This window comes from Anser anser (genome assembly GCF_964211835.1).
Source record: "Anser anser genome assembly, chromosome: 20".
Classification (NCBI taxonomy): Eukaryota; Metazoa; Chordata; class Aves; order Anseriformes; family Anatidae; genus Anser; species Anser anser.
The window spans coordinates 4,859,373-4,880,028 of NC_139741.1; the positions used below are offsets into that span (position 1 = coordinate 4,859,373).

A 20,656-nucleotide genomic window follows, 5' to 3' on the forward strand; every position below is an offset into this window, starting at 1 on the left:
TGAAGGGTTGTTTTAAAGCCCTCCCCCAAAACATCCACAACCTCATATGTACATGCCAGCATAGTAGGTCAGACATCAGGTTCTTGGCTATTACATAGGTGAATAAGCAGAACAGAATGTTTTGAGTTCTTTCACGGCTAACTATCAACCTGCTGTCTCACTGGATCCAGACATAGAACAGACAGACAACCTCCTACAGGATGAGTCTGTCATCACTGCTAGAGCTAAGGGCTAGGGATGGTGAATCCATATGAAAACAAAGGGGCAGAACATCTCTGGAAGAAATACAGAATGCAAGGCTACAAGTGAAAAGCTCTGCCAGCATCAGATTAAAAGCTGAGTTTGTAATTGTTCCTAGTTGTTTGCTTGTTTGGTTTTTTATTTAGTTTGGACTTGGGATCAGCAAATCAATATTTACTTTTTCTAGTTGTTCAATTTTTGATTCTTCTGTCTGTTTGTATTCTTCTTTGATAAATTCAATAAGACTCTTCACAGTAGGCAGAGAAATGTCTTGACCAACAAATGTCTCCATGAGTTGAACAAATTGTGGCAGGTTGAGGCAGTTTTCATCAAAGGCACTCCTAACACGAGAAGTACAACGGTTCTGAATGTCTGCCATGATGGGACGTAAGTCTGAAAGGCAGAAAGCACAGTGTGTCGCAGGAAGCCAAATGCTGCCCTTAAGCCAGCCATGTGACAGTGGAAGTCCTGAATCCTGTGCTTCCTAGCCAGCAAAAGTATGGCTGAATACAGACTGATTCCATGCTGACTAAAGGCCTTAATCTGTTTGTACTTTTTAATGTGCTCTCTTCAGATTTTTGTTCCAGTCTAGCATGGATACAATCATGCTGTGAGGTCAAATCACTGAATACAGGTGAGCCGAAATTATTGTTATGGAGAAAGTAGGCTGTTGAGACTATGACTACACTGCTCTCTTATCTAGAAGCCAGCCTCAGGAATCAATGTTTGTATTCTGGACAAAACTCAGCTCACAACATGTCTACAGACCCTGCCAATCTCTATGTGCCAAGTGAAAATACAATTTTGTAACCAAATACCTGCAAATCTGATGTTCTCACAGATCCACTCCTCTGGAATTCTCTCTCCATAGCTGCTATACTTGAAGCTTAGGTCAAAGGTGAGAAGGTCACCTGATGAGACAAAATAGAGCATGTAATGACATCAGCTTTTTTTTAAAAAGCATAAGATACAGATTTTCTAAAAGCTGTTAAATACATACACACAAACTATAGCTTCTAAAGCAGGTGAAAAGATCTGACATGAGTACTCACCTGACCATGGCAGTTCAAACTCCTGGCCAGCTTCAGCCTGAGAATCCTGTCTGTCTGAATAAGCTGGACCTGCAGTTTTAAAGAGGAATCTTCTGTCAACCAGAGCTTAATAATCTGACCAGCCTGCTGACTAACATGTAAAATATACCACTGTGTCTCTGGAGCTACCCTTGTTATCAGTAGCTATTTACTGCCTGGAAACACTGTGTTCTGAAATTCACCTGGTGACTATTACAATTCTTAAGCCCAGCTACAAATATCTATCTTAACAAGAGCAATTAGATAGCTTCTTTTCCAATGCAGATGCAAAATGATATTCAGACTTCTTATTTCTATCTTTCTCTCAAAGAGCATCCTACCATCACCCCATCATTTCTGTGAGAACAGAGTGGGTATCTGCTCTTAAGATGGAAGTACTGCCTGCCCCAAACAGTGCAGTATGTGCAGTATGTGCATCCAGGGACTGGCTGAATGACAGGCCAGTGCTGTGCACTGGAAGTTAACCACGGAAAGCTGTAGGTTCTAGGGGGCTGTGCTATCAGCTTGACAGTCCCTTATGTAAGAAGTCTGTAATTAGGCTGCTCTGGAAATGTAGACCCAGTTCTTGCAGTTTTAAACTGTGAGATGCAAGAGTGTATTAACACAGCACTAGCAAGGAAGTTGCTCCTTGAAGTATGTTTAAGAAAGCACCTATTATGAAATCCACAGTTGCCCAACAACAGCCTTCCTAGAACAGGCCTCTGTATACACTTGAGAAGTATGGTATTCCTTTGGAGACACACTGAGAGATTAAAATAAAAGGTTCCTGCTGCATGATCCGATAATGTATCTCCCTATGGGCAATCGCATTCTAAAGATTATTAAAATCATTTCATATTTAATATTCTTAGGCTCTTGTCTTGTTATGGTAGTATTACAGAGTGAAACAGAATGTAATTTCTCCTTACTACAAAAATGCTGATGCTTCAGAAAGTCCTTACTTGAATTAAAATGTCTGCTCAGTGCCTTGAATACAGATCACCAGCACAGTGCCTCACCTGCTGTCCTGTGGGAGGAACACTGAAACCCCGACAGAAAACACCATACTGAAAAGATACCAAAGCTTTTAGTCTTGAAAGTACCAAAGCTTTTAGTCTTGTCTATTCAGAAATCACTCACATGATTGCACTGGTTTTGAGATGGATTAAAAACACACCTACAGTTAAACCAATCAAAAGGTGTATGTTTAAAAAGACTAAGGTCTGCCACAATAAAGAACTCTTTACCTTTACTCTGGTCTTGCAGGTCCTTGTCTTGCAGTCTTGTCTCTGAGCTTGTCTGCTGTCCAAATTGGCCGCTGTGCTCACTAAGAAAACTCTCTTTCCTTGCAGCAGTTTCTTTCACAGCCTCTGCAACTGGAGCATCCTGTTTTGAAGCAATGACATCCATGTCTGCCACAACTCTGTCTTCAGACGTCACTTTCATAGCTTCAGGTGTTGGTCCTGAAAGCATGTTGGTTGCCTCTGCAATCCATTTGTCCCCCTCCCCACTAACCTCCCTTCTAAGATAGGTTCTCTGCTCGATATATGATATTTTTTCCCTCTTTATTTCTGTAGCAGGCTCGCTACCCAGGCTAAATTCTTCCTCTGTCTGTTTTTCAGATCCAGGTTCATCTCTACTGAGATTATAATCAGCAGAGGCTGATCCTAGCAAGGATTCCTCCTGTCTGCACTTGCAGACTCAGTTTGCCTCTCAGTTTTGGTGTCTTCATGGAAACTGGTGTTCTCACTATGTATTATATCTCCATTCAAATCACTACATTCAAGATCAGTGCTTTTCACCACTGATAGAGTTTCTTCACCTTCCTTTCTCACCTCAGCATCATTTGATTCTGCTGCTTGTTTTTCTTCCTTAGAAATTCCTCCAGTCTCAGCTTCACTCATGTCCATTTGCTCAAGAAGACCTTCACTGACACTAGTGCTCATTTCATAACTGCCTTGGCTATTATCACCTACAGGGTCACGTGGTAAAATCTCTCTCTTGGAAATCTCTGCTTGAGACAAGACTAAATTTTCACTGAGTTCCTCACAAACTTCCTCGTCATGAAGGACTCCCCATAAATCTGCAAGCTCAATCTCTTGCAGCTCAATTATTGGCCCTGATGTAGAAAAAAACAGGTAAGTTCATAGTTTGCTTGGGTTTTGTCCTCTATTATTGCAAAAGAAATTGAAAAATAATAATAAATAAAAAAGGTATTCCCCAGCAAATAGAAATTACAAGAAAGTACCTGCTGCAAACATGCATCCCAGAAAAACAAAACTTCAGAATAATATCTTTGCCTGCAGAGAACTGCTCTTTATTGTCTATCACACTGTGTTTCTTTTGAAGTAGTTTTCATAATTCTCCATACTAAAACGGAAAGCCGTAATTTGCCTTACATTTGATCCCAGCAATTAATTAATAACCAATATCTTAAAAATACTTCACTTTCATGTAGATGATTCTCTGTGCTTTTTCTTTTTTATTCCAAGTTCCAGAGAAATTTTAGTGTAAACAGGAAATTAACTTCTAATAATGCACAGTAAGAAAGAATTCTTTCGGGAAAGTACAACAGAATCTCGTAGGAAGGAAAGGTTCGGGATGCTGAAGTATTTCTGATCGTTGCATCACAGTTTGCAAAGCATTTGCAAATTATGGTGCATAGGTCACAGCATCCATTTAGGTCCATTTTGTCCATAAAACATATCTTAGCTAGACAAATTCATGTGACCTAATGTTTCAACTACAACTGAAACATCCCATATGCTTACACTGTCTTGGGTTACAAAATCTCTTCTTAGCACTCACGGGGCTTCTGTCATAGAATTCTTCCAGCAGGGCAAGTATTTTTTGTCTGTCTAAGAGACCAACCTAGACAAAAAGATTACAATTACTGATTCTGAATTTTTTTCTCTAGTTCTTGGGACTTGAATCAACCTTTGTAGCACTACAAAGGCACCACATATTAGCTAAGAATTACATGGGACTAAAAATTATCCATTAGCAGAACATCAGAACAAATTTCAAAGAAGTCCATTTATTTTATAAGGACAAAATTTTCTTCTCTGGGCTTAGCTAGGACTCCTCACACATATTAATTTGCAAGCACATTCTCTTGCATATTCTTGAGAAATTGCAGTTAGATGGTTGTGACTACTTCTGCCAAATGAGTTCTGCATACAAAGATCAAAGAACCAACATTTTATACTTTCAAAATAAGCATTGATTGCCTGACAGGACTACGGAAGATTTTCACTTATTGTGGGCTGTGCTGTATTATGATAGTAGCTGCACATTGTAGTTTGGTTTTGTGCCCCATCATTTTCGTTGAAGCATTATGTATGGGAAAATAATTAGTCCAAAAATCTAAGCTATTATTACAACTTCCCTGATTTCCTTTAAAAATTCATACACGGATGACCGCAGAGGTGAGAGAGGCATCAGCAGTTCCAGTGCAGAGGCAAGCAGAGAGTTTATTAAATTCTTGTTGCTCAGTGTGAGTGTGTACAGACAATAAAACCAGGAAAAGACAATGAAATGGGTCATTTCCAATCAGGAAACTGTGAGCTTAAAAAGTAAAGCAAATCTAAACGATTGCAAGTTTTCCATTTTACAATGAATTCTTGTTGTCATTATTTCAGTCCCATTTTCTTTGTAATCTCCCTCCCATTAATGGAATAAGGTAGTTAATTAGAGAACAGATTTACTTAAGTTTATTTGTGGCAAGTACCTTATATTTTGTATTATTGATTTCCTTTTTTCTTTTTCTTTTAGAGTAAAAACTGTAAAATGTAAAATTCACCACACTTTTAATGATGTGGAAACTCTTCCTGTCCTTAACTTGAAGAAATAAAAGAAGAAGTTTGCTGCTCTTTTCTGGAAATGAGGTCAAGATGACTGCGATGTTTATAATCCAAAACTATAAGTAGTGGCATCAATATAAGGATCAGAGCATTTGAAAACAATGGAGATACCCAGAATATACTGGTGAAGTGCCTCCCAAGTAGGCTAATTCTGAAAAGTAAGTAAATACATCACATTTTCTATTACTGTGACACCTTTCCTCCAAAGCAAATTGAAAGATTTTTGCAAATTCTGAGGAAAGGAACAAACCAGAAGTGTAATCAGCCATTCAGCCTAGTTTTAGTCTTTCATACTTCATACTTTCATCTCCCTGGCTTCCTAAATTTATTAGAAAAAGGTCACATTTCTTTGCACTTCATGTATGACTGGGGAAGCTGATTAAAGATTCCTGCGTATCAGCCCTTTGTACTAACTCTTGTTTATCAGTAGGATAGGTACAGCATCCACTATAAATAACAGCAGGCCATCTGTGTTTGTACAACTGCCCAAAATTTGCCTCCACTTTTAACTAGTGCCAACTGCAGAGGCTGGAGAGTTGAAACATGTTGACCTAATTTCCTTGTCACCTAAATGTTGGCAGGTGATGATCCACAGTTGTTTTCAGCAATGCTCTGTGATCTATGAGCAATTCCTTTATCAACACAGACTAAACCAGACTTGCCATTTAATCAATGATAGGTCAGTATTTAACTGCTTGATTGTTCTTCTGGAAACATAATATGCGTATCTTCACCACCACAATATGCTTGTTAGTGAGTAAGATGGGAATAGACACTCATGAAAGGTCATGAGAAAGCAGACTTTGTTGTCGTACTGCGAGGAAGGTAATCACAAGTGTCTCAAACTGCATTAGTTTGAAAACTAATCTCTGATTAGAATCAGTTACATTTAAAGGTCTTGGGCTTAAAATGTCCCTGAAAATTAATACAGATTCTGTTACAACGTCAAGAGAAATTATACTTGACACACGTGAGCACAGAGACGCCATAAGCTTAAAATTCAAAGAGCCATTTCCTTTTTGGGCATTGGAGCAGTGATTCAACTGCCTTGGAAAGTTACTGCTTCACTACACAGTCCAGGCTGTTCTGGCTGAGCTGCCATCCTTCTGGATGCATGCATTTGAAATCATAATAATGATCATGTGGATACCTTCTAATTTGACTGTAATTTAAACACTGCTTTCTCAGCTCCCTGGCCCTAATTGCAACTCACTGAGACAGCCAGCCACACTCACCATGCAGACTGGAATAACTGCCTGCTGCCAAACAAATGTAAATTAGGAACTGAAACAACTGCTCTGCTGTGCTTTGCAAAATGAGTACTACAGGTAATGGATCACATTCAAAATGGTAGAAGTCCTTGGGTTAGTTTGCATTTTTTATCTCGCCTGTGGGTACAGTACAGCAGGACTTATTAGCGCTATACAAAAGAAACCAGGTCAGGTTTAAAAGAACTGCATGGCCTACGCTACAGTTTAGCACACTCAATTTGGAGAGCAAGTCTACCTCAGAGGCTAGAAAGAGCAACCAAGTTTGTGCTGTGATCAATTTTTTCTGTGCAGCAATGGAGTCTGTGCTGAGAGCTGCTCAGTCTTGTTATCTTGTACTAGCATTTCTGGCTCTTTGCAGCTGAGATTCCACTGGGACTAGTTGCATGGAGATAGTGATTACTGCCACCAAAATAGTAGGAAGAAAGTCACATTAAAACATGAAAGGGAAAGAAGGGAACCTTTCAAAATGCATAGCAAAAATAGGATGCAGCTTTATATACTACTCTGCCCAGGAGAATCCACCATAGCTCTTCTTGCTTGACAGAGCAATAGGAAAATGAAATGTCTTCTGACTGAGAAGTAGACACATTTCTTTCCTCATCCCTGAAATAGCAGCTCGCCACCATCCTCTAAAACATGTCATTGGTGTTGAAATGTGCTCTGTAATTCCATTCTCTTGGAGCTAATGACATTATTAGCATGACATTGTAGAGCACAGTTCATTCATTCTGAGTAGGCGTGATGTAAAGACCACTGGAGGAGTGCTGAATGGAATATATAATATATGTAGAGGAGAAACCTGCAAGATCATGGCAACTGTTTACAGTGTAGTAGCCAGCAGCTGGCTAGCTGAGGCTACTCAAATTAAGTACCATACTTTTTGCACAAAGCCCAAGTTTTTAGCAATAGCTTATGCCATTGATTCTTCAGCTTCTACTATTTGCTAGTTTTCTAGTAAGTCTAGCTTTTTAAAAATGGGGGTGCAGGTGTATTCAGGGGATGACAGATAGAGATAAGAGCTGTTGAAAACCAAATTATGGCTTTTGAATTCCATTTCCAGTTCTGTAACTGACTCATTGTATTTTAATTTCCTGTCTATAAACTGCAGCTGAAGTTCGTACTACGTACTCAGAAAGGCGGTACAGATAGATTATTTTGCATTTTAACTTTATACTTTCATGAGATTTTTTGATAGCAGGCCTGAAGATGTATAAATTAATGCACCACAATTAATGCAATACAATATATGCAACTACTGTAGTAATGTACACATTTGTTAAGGTCAATCTATATCAGGTTATCTTTGCTGAAATATAGCTGAATAGACAAATTAGCACCAAAACATTCTAGTGCTATAGGAACAGGTAACGACCAGTACTAAAGTCTGCGGTTAATTTCTTCTCCAGAATCACCAAACACCAGGCAGTTATCATGTAAGGTCATTTAGTCTCTAGTTGGCCATCAGCTTATAGGCTATTGGCATTTCTGTGTCTAAGTAAGAACTATGAATTTGAAGACAACACAACAGCTATTGCCCTCTGAAATAATGCTAAGTAAGTGCAAAGAGTATCTGGAGTCATAACGAATAAAAAGAAGGCAGTGACCCTGAGAAATACCGAAGTAGAAGCATCATCATATTGAACTTAGGCTGAGAACTGCTTTGCTTACCTTTCCATAATCACAATCTAGGAAGAGATCAGTAAACATTTGCCTCCACGTATCACACCTTATGGCTTTTTGGAAGTCAAGAGCACACTGACGGAGATGCTTCAGGATTTCTTGGAACATGTCATTTGAAAAATATTCAGTGTAGGAACGGACATACTATGGAGAGAAAGCAGTAGCATAAATCATTAGCTTTCTTTGAGTATTTTCACTGCAATTTGAACTCTTAAAAATCTATCACGTAATGAAATATAAAGGAAATTGTTTTGTGGATCAAATCTACCACGTAATGAAATATAAAGTAGATTGTTTTGTGGGTCAGTCTGCTAATGTGATACAAACTTGGTGCATGGGTGCTACACTGCTTACTTCGTTATTTCCTTCAGAAGCTGCAATATTCTCCACACAAGCCTGGGATGCTGCTGCTGCGCTAGGCACTGCACAAATGCATATTAAACAGTTCCCTTCCTGGCCCAGAGACCACTTCCCACTTTCAGTGGATCAGAGATGCTGGATCAGAATCTCTCCAACAATGCCTAAGGCAGGTTATCTCAGGCAGGATACAAGTTCTCCATGGTTTTCTGCAACGTTTAGTATTCCTGACTTTACTCCCAAGGAGGCCTTTTGAGACATTAGTTTTTGCAGAACTGACACTTAGCTCTCTAATGTCATAAAATGACCACTGCCCACAATTCCAGTGTTTAGAGAACCACTCTGGATACAATAAAAACAGGAAAGAACTTTTCAAATGTGAGCCTGCTGTCACCTAAGGCCTCTGACACTGGGAATACTACTGACTTGAGATTTATTTTAAGTTCTAGCCTTGGAGACACTTTTAACACTTTGGATTTATAGCCATGTGGTTTTTATGAGCACAAGCAATATGGTTCTAAAAATGCGGTGTGCATGACATAAATAATAATGGCCATCAGAACAAACCACAATCCCAAAGCCTGTGCTGAATTATTACAGCAGGTTTCTGGAGCCAGCCACAGTAATAGGTAGCCTATACAGTTAAAAGGAAGAATTTGCAAAACAGAGAATGTTCCCCATTATCCCATTTTTAGAGTATGGATACCTGACATAAGTGCTAGAGCATCCTGAACTTGTTGAAATGCCACACAGGCATTAACAAACTGAAATATTAATATACTTGTTATTATTCAAGTCTGTATTGCATAATTTCCAAATATATGGGACAAGTGGAGATGAGAGGAAGAGCAGAAAAGCAGCAGCAAATGGCCTGAAGAGTGGCTGGTGGGAAAGAACAACTCCTAATGCAAAGTGTGTTTTTTCTGCATTTCAGCATAAAAAGAAAGGATGTAGGTGGGTTAGAGAGAAGGTGGCAGATCTGGGGCTACATGAATCTACTAGCTTTTCAGAGCTATTGCAGCCTGGAGCCCTGTGACAGATGAACCTTGAAGATGACAGCAGCTGGGAGGAGGCAGGTTGGACAAGCAGCTTGCTATTTTCTATGTCATCTTGATGACACATATAAAGGCTTGTATATTAATACTGCTGTCTAACAGCTCCACGGAACATTTTTTAGAAGCGTATGTTCAGCTATGTGGGCAGGAGGAACTACCGTAGAGTTATAAGCTTTTCTTAGCTGATGTGTGTAAAGCACTCTAGAGTGTAAAGTGCTGTACACACAATAAACATACATTTATTTATCTTAACCAAGAGATTTTGACACCTATCAGAAGAAAGCTGGGACACCTCCTTAATGCTATCCAGTGTGAGACCTCAAGGTAGCTTGGAAACACATAACCATCAATAACAAAGGATCAGCTAGTCTTTGCTTTTTGTTCCTACTGATCTCACTAGAAATTGAGTAAGCCACATGCACTCATGGAAAACCACCTCACCTGTAAAGCCTGATTTGGACCCTACCAATGTAAGTATTTCCCTTGGTATCAAAAGCTTTGTGTCAGACTGCTGGAAGTTGCACGTTATAGTACAAAACCTGTGAAATAAACCATTAAGGACTGGTCTCTGGGATCTAAATGTTTTTTAATATAAAAGACCTGACCAGCTCATCAGCAAGGAGGCAAAAATACAAGGAACAGCCACTGAGCATGTCCAGAAAAACAAAACAAAACAAAACAAAACAAAAAAGCCACAGGTGTGCACCAGTGTGAGGTCTCTCTACTGAGATTCTAACAGCCTTTAAGTAACCAAAAGCTGCATTGAATTCAAGGAAGGAAAAAAAAAAAGCCATTTAATTTTAAGGTACATTAAAAAACAATTCTTTCTACATGTGAAAAGCCCTAGACCAGTGTGGAGAAAGATCATCTCTTTTTCTGGTTTTGGTGTATGATGCAAACTGATGACCAAAGGTAAATTATAGCTGAGGATTAGAAACAACGCTGTCCTCAGAATAAGGTCTGTGATTATGGAAGCGTTTCCCAAGGGAAGTGATGAAAGCCTCATCATTCGATTCAATTAAAACCAGGCTGGAAAAAGCATCAGAGAATATATTCTGAGAACAATGTTGCACTGGCTGGTAAATCAGACAGCATGACAGTCCATGTCTTTCATATTTCTGATCTCTGTTCTCACATTTTTAATTGAGTTAAAATAAAGAATGCACGAAATATATTTCAAAACATTTTTTCTAATGTTAATGTATTATGAATTCATTCTGTGCTTATACACGTACCATAGAGTTATGGATTGATGCTTCATTTCAGTGACTACAGCAATTTTCTGGGCTCCCATTATCCACAACAATTTCCTTAATTAAATGCCGTTATTCTGAGGTTAAAATTTAAAAAAAACTCATTTCATGCTTAAAAAAGCCTTCAACAAGTTATTATAAAAATGCATCTTTGTGCAAAATACTGAACATGTGAGTCTCCTGAGAGTGAAGAAGGCACAAAAATCGCACACTGCTGCTTGAAATTAAGTCTCCGCACGGCTGCTTTATTCTCTGTTTTTAATTATTGTAACTGCACCCACTATCCCGCTGCAGTTGAGGGTCTGTCATTATTTCTATTCCAAACATCCCTTTTCACAGGTTTAATAACCTAGCCATAAAATTTAGCTCTGTCATAGGTAGAAATGGATGGCAAAGTCCTGGCCTGGAGAGCTTTCCAGTAATTTAGTTCGAACTGATATGGTTGTTTTCAAATTGATGAAGAGTAATGAGGTGAAACTTCCAATTGCTTTTCTTGATTTTGGTGAGTTAGAAACACACTTCTGATGTTTCTCATTGACAGCTTTTAATTTTAAAACTGCGTATTTTTCATCCTGGTTGCTCTTTACAGACATTTTTGACATTTCTTACTGTCTGGTTGTGGTTCATGCCAGTAACAGTTCAGGGCAAAAATGTTTGTGACAGTGGAGAATGGATACGGAATATGAAATGTCCTAATACGACCAGTTACCTGGGGTGCTGGAGAAAACAGAAGCCCTTCACTTACTCATCTTGGCTGTCCACAGGGAAATGGTACTACTTTGTGACAAGTATCACCTTCTGAATCAGATACTCTTATTTCATTTCTCACCTCTGTGAATTCCTCAATGTTTACTTTTTTTTCCAATGTGTCTACGATTTCCAGCTTCCTGTCATAGATGGCTAGTAAAAAATGGATATTGGTTTAGAAGGCAAGCAGCCATGGTTTAGCATATTGCATACATTTTTTCTTGCATGTTTTATGTTACATTTACTTTCTTTTCATGTTGGATTACATTTATTTGAGGCTATCCTACACAATAGCTGAAAATTACAAGGATCTCAAGCACCTGGCTGTATAAAGGCTATCTAAATCTGATTCTTACTGAGAATATTTCTCTTGTTGAGAATCCGCACTTACCTATTCAGAACTGTATGGTCATATTTATTCTTGATATATACTGGTGAAAACAGCAATGATTTTAACAGCAGCTACCACTAATTATGTGAGGGAAGAAAGTATTTTCGATTTAACAGATAAAACTGCCTGAAAATTCTGGGGACATCAATTCTGCCTTGCAAGAGTGGAATCTGAAAATCACAGTAATTTTTCCAAGAAACTCTGTAGGAAACATTTTACTGATTATGCTATTCAAAGCTACCTGTTGGTCAGCTTCTTGACCACTGTAAAGACACACCAAATGTCTGCACAGATTTCTTAATGAGGTCTTTGAGCACAAACATGCTATTTCTGTTGGGATCATTTTTCTGTTCTTTATTCTGCAATACCTCAGGAATAATCAGAACATTCCCCATAGAATGCACTTATCTCATTGCTTAAGACATTCCTAAACTGTACAATATCTCTACTAAACTATAAAACAAAGCTTAATGTTCCATTAATATATATTGAATGCTACTAAATTAAATTCACTGAGAAATGGAGCAGCATATTAGTGAAATCTGACATGAAGCATCTCCAGAATCCGTAGAGCAAGCACCCAGACAGAAACTTCCATATGAGTTTCACATCCCAGGAACTGTTCATACTCAAGCACTCCAGAACCACAGCCACCACACCAGGAGTGTAGAGGCTGTGTTTGGCATTCACACGATGTGCTACCAACACAGGATGATTACTCGGAGGGACAAATCTGTAATACAGAAAGGTCTGAGCAAGGGCAAGCTCTACACAGAGGTTACTTCAGCAGCAAGCAGAAATACCCTCTGGAGGTGCCCTGATTATTATCCCATCTCCCAGCAAAGGCAGATTTGTTATTATTGATGATCATTACATGCTATCTATGTAAAGGGCTGGCAGCAGGTTGAATGTTGCCACTTCACTGTTCCTGGCTCTATCCATCCAATTATCATTATTCAAAGAGGTCAAGTGTGAGCTATAAAGTGGACAGGAATAATGGAAATCCCTTCTGTGCTGAGCGCTTTGATACAGAGGCCCTTGTGCTGTGACTGGCATGCCTGGGACTGGCAAAGGGAATGGCTAGACAAGATGTGCTGTTTAGTGGAATGCTAGGCAAATTTCATCTGTTTCCTTTTAACCATACAAGGTAAAAACTCTGTCAGACTGATTTTTTTGATCTTACCTTTCCTCCTGACCTCCCGGTATGCCAAGCTGTCCATCGGATTTCCAAGACCTCCCATGAGTCAGGGTACACCATGGGACAGGGCAGCTGAAGGAGGTTGTTACACTGATTCTCAAAAATAGTGATAAGCACATGGCAATGTCTGGCTAATGCAGGATATAAGTGGAAAGGGCCTGTAGGTGATCTTTCTATCTCTTTCGAATTTTTTTAACTTCTCTTGTACTTTTCAAGATCACATTAATGAACCACGTGGTGGGTCAGTCTCTTTCCAATCTGTCTCAAGATTTTTGATTAATATACTACCTGGTGTAACTACCCTTACAGATTCTTTGTCAATTATCAAATTCATTCATTGTTTGCTCAGTTTGCATTAGAATTCAGGCCACAGAAATAAAACTAAAGAAGAAAGACACATCAAAAATTTACCTTCTCTCACATCCATGGGAGCAGAAGCAACGACATCCAGGAAAGACCTCAGTGCACTCTGAATCTACAAATCAAGGTAACAGTCAAAGGCCTGTTTCATGCAGACAAATACTAAAGTAAATCGTGCTGAATAACCAGTCATGTGGGACAATCACACTTCTTACCACAAACAAGTAGGTCCTGTTAAATGTAGACTTTGTCTATGTCATGCTCTATGTAACCATCGGACAATTCCTAGGGGACTTGTGTGACTTTTAAGAAAGATGCACTGTCAATTTCTGTGAGTCTTGGGGCTAGAAAGAAGATTTAACTGGGGCCACAGGCGAGCAAAACTGGCTGCCCCAGATCTTTTAAGGGGATTCTGAAGGATAACCAGCTGCACAGAGGGACATCCAGAGATAAAGTTATGTATCCAGCAACCTCGGGAGTGTCCAAGTACCTCACCATCCATTTATCCAGGACCTCTGTGGAGAACACATTGCAAGCCTTCCACATGCTCAGGAGGAATCAGCTTGGTAAAGCTGTGGTACACACTGACCTGCACCCTGATTTCAGGGGATGTCAGAGCCGTTACCCACCCTTCTGCTCCACTGCTGCCATTCCAGGGCAGACTGCCCAGATTTCCTTTTCCTCCTGTCTGGAACAACCACAGCAGTGTTAACAAGGATCAACCCTAGTTACCAGTGCAACTGGTATTCTGCCACTGATATCCACTGTCCACTCTTTGAACTGAATTGCCAGCGCCTCCTTCCTCATCTCTTTCTGCTCAGACTCCATATTTTCCACCTGTTTCCTTTCCTTACGTTTGGTCTTTGCCTCAGCCTTCATCCTGGCCAGCCTGTAGGACATAGGCATATGACTTAGAACAATACCAACATAAACCAGCTTTAGTAAGCTAGATCAAGCCTCTCCTGAAGAACAAAAAGAAAGGAAATATCTTACTGAAACTCTTGTCCTTTTAGCAAAAGCACACTTTTCTCCAAAGCTGTACTTGATATTTGGGGCACAAAATTACTAGTGTTGTTACTGAACTAGAGGCTAGTGATCTGTGTTTTCAGAGGGCAGCTCTGAGATGAAAATATTTATATCCTGACATATATAATCTCCTGAAATCTAGTGTAACTATGAATCTGAAGAAATAACTTCTGAGTATCAGATACGTGCTTGTAGAAAAAGCCCCTCGTAGAGTACACAGTTGACATTTAGGGGAAAATGATCTGTACAGCTCTTCTAGTTTATGTAGCTTCAACAGTGATAAATTTTACCATCAGTGCTTGCAGACATTTATAACGGCATTAATCATACATTGTATAGATGTCTTTCAATTTTCTTTCAATTTTAGCAGGAACAGAGGTGCCTAATTTTGCCTCACTTCATTTACCAACAAAATTGCATCAGCATGCGTTTGTCTCAGTGCCTAAGTAGCGTTTCACACAAGCACTTCACTGGCAGAGAACAATGTTCAACGAAATTTCTGCAGCGAGGGTAACTTCTCACCGCAGAACGAAACATGTTCCTTCAGGAAGACAGCCGCCTAACTCCCACACAAGGATGGGTGACTCAGACTGAAGGACTACCAGCCCCGGACAAAATAAAGTCTCTGCTTCAGGTATCAATCTATTTAGATCAGGAGTTTCTCCCATCTGTTCTCCCTCATTCCTTGTCTCCCACTCAGGTTGTAGTTAAGGAGAGGCTGGAGGAAGCCTGAGAAAGGATTGGTAAACTTTAAATACGAATCTGCGGTGAAATCCTGCCTTTGCTGAAGGTAATGCCAAGGCTTCCAGGAGTTTCACTGGGGACAGAATTTCCCTCTTCATTTTTCTGGTGCTTATGTGAGAGATTTTGAGCCCAGACTGGCATTTCTCTTTTAACGTTTTCTTCCTGCTTGGAAAGCCAGTGACTCTCGTTAGGAGTCTCAGTGCTACATGGAGTCAGTAAAATCCTCTGTGCTGCTGCCGTTTGAAAATCCTATGCAAATTCCACAACACAGCCATCACAAACATGTAAATCCTGAGCTACTGAGAATGCAAATCCCACGATGCTACTACCAGCCGATATGCCAACCCTGCTACAGCTATGGCTACATAAACCCCCTTGGCAGCACTGCCTGCGAAGAGACTGATTTCTACAGCCCTTGAAAGACACTTCCTGTGCAGCAGTTCTGGAGCTTCCATAGCTACAGAGAACCTGTCTCCAAATGCCAACACGAACCTAACAAGATAAGCCAAGACATGTCATGGGCAGCCAACACTTTTTATTCTACAGGAAAATCTAACCTCTCCAGAAATAAGCTCTGATTCACAATGAAAAACAAACAAACAAACAAAAAAAAACTTTTGAAAATCTTTTACCAGCTCTGGTTATGCTGTTGTAGGTCTGTTTATGAAGAAAAGACAAAAAGCTGGGCTATCTCACACTGACCATGATCAGTCAGTTATATTTATTTCTATCTGTGGGGAAAAAGGGGGTAAGTGACTGCACAAAATTCACTTACTATACTGCTTTAGCTGAATTCATACAGGGCATATTCCTAAGAGCTATAATTGATGTGGACTAGAAATGTAGGGAGACAGACTCAGAGGTATAGATAGATATTTAACATATTCTTTTATAACCTGTGGGATAAGATGAGGGGAAATGGCCTCAGGTTGCTCCAGGGGAGGTTTAGGTTGGATATTAGTAGAAATTTCTTTACTGAAAGGGTTGTGAGGCATTGGAATAGGCTGCCTAGGAAAGTGGTTGAGTCACCATCCCTGGAGGTCTTCAAGAAATGTGCAGATGTAGAACTTAGTAGCATGGCTTAGTGGTGGATTTGTCAGTACTAGGTTAAAGGTTGGACCAGATGATCTTGGAGGCCTTTTCCAACCTGAACGATTCTGTGATTCATTATAATACTGGGAACATCAATTATCTTCATTTAGAGTCTATGAATAAGTCACATCAACATTTTACTTCCCTAATTCCTCACACTGAAACCCTGAAACCAATTTTCAAGCTGTATGTAGCATTCATGCAAATAGATGAGACAGCCATTTGTATAGGAGTCATTGCAGTCATTACAGTACAGACAGCTAGAGAGTGACCTAGTAGTAACGAGTGACTTTGATATCATTTACAATCATCTCTGGGTCATCTACAAATACAAATGTTCACTTCTATATTTTTCTGAATAAAGCAATTAAAATGACCGCATTATTGCTCACCTGATGCACTCACATTTTGACGTGAGCATATTGTAAGATGCCATACAACCCTCTTTCAATATCCATTAATATTGTACTAAACCAAGCAGCCTAGACTACACCCCACAAGTAAGCAACGTAATAAAATACAAAACACTTTCTACTTTAAAGGGAAAAAAGGATCTGAAATGAAAACCTAAAGTAAAAACCTTATGAGAAAAGAGTTTCTATCATGTGCCAGCTACTATGCCATGTGACAACATTGCTCTTGGTTTGGTTGAGCAAAATCATCTTGAAGGAGAAAAAGAGGTCACCTTTTATTAAGTTTGGAAGAACATGGAGGAAACAGTGTGAAGAGTCCTTAGACCTTTGATACCAACACCACACCTAAAGAGCTCCTGTTGCTAACCCAGACTGGTTTGCAAGTAGTTTGCATTTCACATATGTCATTAAGATAGGGTCTGAATTGGAATTACACAGTCACGAAGGGCAGAATATAGCCTTAAACAAGAATGACTACTGCTTCATTGTGTGTGGCGTTCTGGTGATTGCCCTGCTTCTCAAGTTTTAAGAAGGAGGCAATTACCATCTCTGGCACTGTACTGCACAAAGTTCATTTTGTTTGACACTTTGCCAACCAGACTGCAGCCATGCCATGCCTTTTGTAAAACAGAGACCAGGACCCAGCTCTAGTCTTGTGACCAGCCACACTTTCAACTCTCTCACCTCTCTGGTGCTGTGTCTGCCATTTCAGTTTTCAGCTCCTCTGTGACCATCTTCATTCCTCTCAGGTAGGGGCCTGGCTTTGTAGAAATATCATACTGAGGGTTATGTCTCATCAGATATTCTCCAAGAAATGTAATGGGGTCAAATTTGGTTGGTTCTTTGTCTGGTACAAGCACATTCTTTCTTTCCACTTGCATTAACAGCTTTTCCACTCCTGGGATTAACGTAGGTAGGAGTTTGTCAAGCAAATAGGTGCGAGTATCCAGTGACTCCTTCTCATCACTGAACCACTCTCTGCACAGCCAGTCACAGGCTTCTCTCCTTTTTACCTTTTCTTCTTTTGCCTTTTGTGCCTGAATCATCTTCACCTTTTTCTCCTGCAGATTCAGAGACCTCTGCTGTACCTTTTCATAAAAGCACTCTTTCCACGGAGCACAATTACTACGACATGGCAGCTCATCACTCCCTTGATTTCTCTTCATTTCTGTGGCAGTCATATCCTTACTTACAAGTCTGGGATGTTTTAGACCTGCAGTTTGGGCTGCTTCTTCCGGCTGAGCAGCCATTTGTCAGTGACTGTGACAAAGAACAAAAGAAGTATGTTATATAATGCCAAAAGATACAGCAGTGGCCTAGCAGATGACACAGGAAGAAAGTTTATAGCTAGGAATTAACCAATATTCTTTTCCTACGTGCCTATTTTATTCTCTTACTGCTGCTTTGTACTCTTAAACAAGTACAGCCCCTTTACTTCAAAGATTAGTAAATGATTTATAAAGATTAATTATGTATCACAACACGCCTTGGGGACAGAGCAACTACATAACTGTGATCCTCTTTTATGGGAGAAAAAAAAAACAGAGACACGGTAGAGAAGTGATTAATTCCAGGTCACTTAGAGAGTCAGAAACCAAGTGGTGAACAGTGCTCAGAAGTCTTGCCCCCCAGTTCACACCAGCGGATTCCTCTTACCCCTAATATCATTATCTCTGTTTAGGGCCCTTCACATGCTGAGAGGAGCTCCAGTGGATATGAGACAGAGGAAGCAAGCCATGGAAAACAGATACCTAGGAGCAAGATTTCTCTATCTCCACACCACCTTCTGCTCTCCTCAATTACCACTTACTCTTCATGGTTTCCGCAGCTGTGAGAAATCCTGAGGAAGCCTGTACCATAGGCTACTCAATTTCAACTTTTGCAACTGCTTTTCTTCTGGACATTTTGTTAATGTACCAGGACACAAATATATGGGTCAGCAGAGTTTCTACAGAAAGGGAAACTACACTATGAACTCTGAAACTAAACTGTTCACAAACACATAATCTGTAGATCATTTTGTAAAAGACCTACTGAGAGTTGCTGAGATCTCCCTTTAGTTTCCCACTCTACACTGTTTTCTTCTCAAAATGTTAATACTGTGAAATACCAGGCAGAAATGGAATTGCTCACAAGGCACAATTTAAAAACTCTTGCTATACGTCTCCATACATAACTGTCTGCATCTACAATGGAACTTACACAGATGTAATGGAGCAGAATGTGAGCAGAACCCGCTTGATTTACTGCATGAAAAATCACCAGCATGCTGTGAAAAAAAAGCAGCTCAGTGCTAAACAACAGCAAGGGAACGGTGACATTAATAGAGAGCCTGACTAAGGCCCTTCCAAATCAAAGATGAAACTCTGCTCTGAACTTGCTGCCACACTATTCTTTTCCAGCTCTTATTTAAAAGTGCTTTTCACTAAGGCCTCCCGGTATCCATAGAAATAACATTGCTTTCGCTATGTTCTGCTATTCATATTTAAGCATTTGTAGCTGTTCTGAAGAGAGCTTAGCCTTCTAGAGACTGCGTAAATGTGAACTAAAGCCCTCCAGGAACACAAATGTAATTACTAATACGATGACCTTCTGGTTCATAACCATTGTTTGAATCCAAATATTGCTCAGATACATAGGATGCTTTACAGCATTAAATTTCTCTGTCTGTTTTCTAGATGGGATTGTTGGCATCTTCTGGTAATTTGTTTGTAATAAGCATTACCTGTTGGGAAGTGAGATAGATTTATGGATCAAGCTGCCTGCGTGACTCAAACAGTATTGGAAGAATGGTGGCTGGTTTTGCACTGAAGGACATGAACTGTACAGTTTAGATTTATAATGGCAGAAAAGGAAACCTGTCAACCCTGTCAAATTGTTCCTTGCTTAGGTGACTTTCTTTCAATAAGCTTTAAAACCAGACTCTTTCTGGTTCAAAGCAGGCTGTTAAACAAACATTCTGGTCACATTCCAAATCAAACTTTTTTTTTTTTGTGCCAAAATAAACTATTCTTGCAGATTCAAATACTCATGTTATTTTTGAACATCCTTTATGAAACCTTTCTGCAGTTTCTGTGCAACGTTAAAGTGACAATTGCACTCTGCTTTAGGAGGTGGCTTATTCTGAATGACGATGAACATATTTTCTACACTGCTCTGAACTATTTGTTAGTAAGATTTTGAGGATTAGCGTATGTTTATGAAGTGCCTCTGTTTCTGAACAACAACAGAAAAACCTAAATGCTACTGCTCTATCTTAATTCCACAGGATTGGCATATCTCCAAGAGTGGAAGCAGGGCACACAGAACTATGACGACTACTTTCATGTACAGCAGATAAATCAGGCTACGAGGGTGTGGAAGAGCATACACACAGCACGTAACTGTTAAAATAAACAACAAACGGGTGCTAGAATCAGGCCCTAAAACTTGGAATTTATCAGTGATAGCAGGGACAAACCTCCAGTTTGTGTAAGACAACTTCGGCTCATAAATTTCAATGCTGATTTACATCTGTTGAGAATTTGGCCCATAATATATAGAGCTCTCAAGTTCTATGACGTTCCCAAGTGGAGGCTTGATTGTCCAAATAAAAGTAAGCACAGTGCAGAGACACAAGCTTTAGGAACACCCATGAAATTTGAAATGTGATATTAGGTTTCCTGTAAGTCTTTGTTCAAGCTGAAGGCAAGATGAGCTTTTCATTATTTAGTAGGATGCCACTTTCCTGGCTCCTTTTCTATGAGAGAAATATTCTTGCTGTAAACCCTGCAGGTACAAAATGATTATCTCTCCGTCTTCTGTACAAAAAAACAAATCTGCTCATAAATAAGATTTTTATGGTTTCATTGTTATTCTGTTAGAGCATTTTGATGGGTGGGATAGGGCCAGGTAAG

General features: G+C 39.7%; 1 protein-coding gene across 1 annotated transcript in view; it reads right to left on the minus strand.

The window, feature by feature from the left end:
• The window catches only part of EFCAB5 (EF-hand calcium binding domain 5), a 48,323-nt gene that overhangs the window by 22,385 nt on the left and 5,282 nt on the right, over positions 1-20,656 (minus strand). The window contains 13 exon segments of the mRNA XM_083806404.1: positions 419-633; positions 1,059-1,151; positions 1,293-1,361; positions 2,558-2,819; positions 2,822-2,864; positions 2,866-2,995; positions 2,998-3,429; positions 4,082-4,181; positions 8,113-8,268; positions 11,619-11,689; positions 13,537-13,600; positions 14,218-14,374; positions 17,445-18,020. Coding sequence (XP_083662530.1) covers positions 419-633; positions 1,059-1,151; positions 1,293-1,361; positions 2,558-2,819; positions 2,822-2,864; positions 2,866-2,995; positions 2,998-3,429; positions 4,082-4,181; positions 8,113-8,268; positions 11,619-11,689; positions 13,537-13,600; positions 14,218-14,374; positions 17,445-18,010 — 2,358 coding nt within the window. The 5' untranslated portion in view covers positions 18,011-18,020.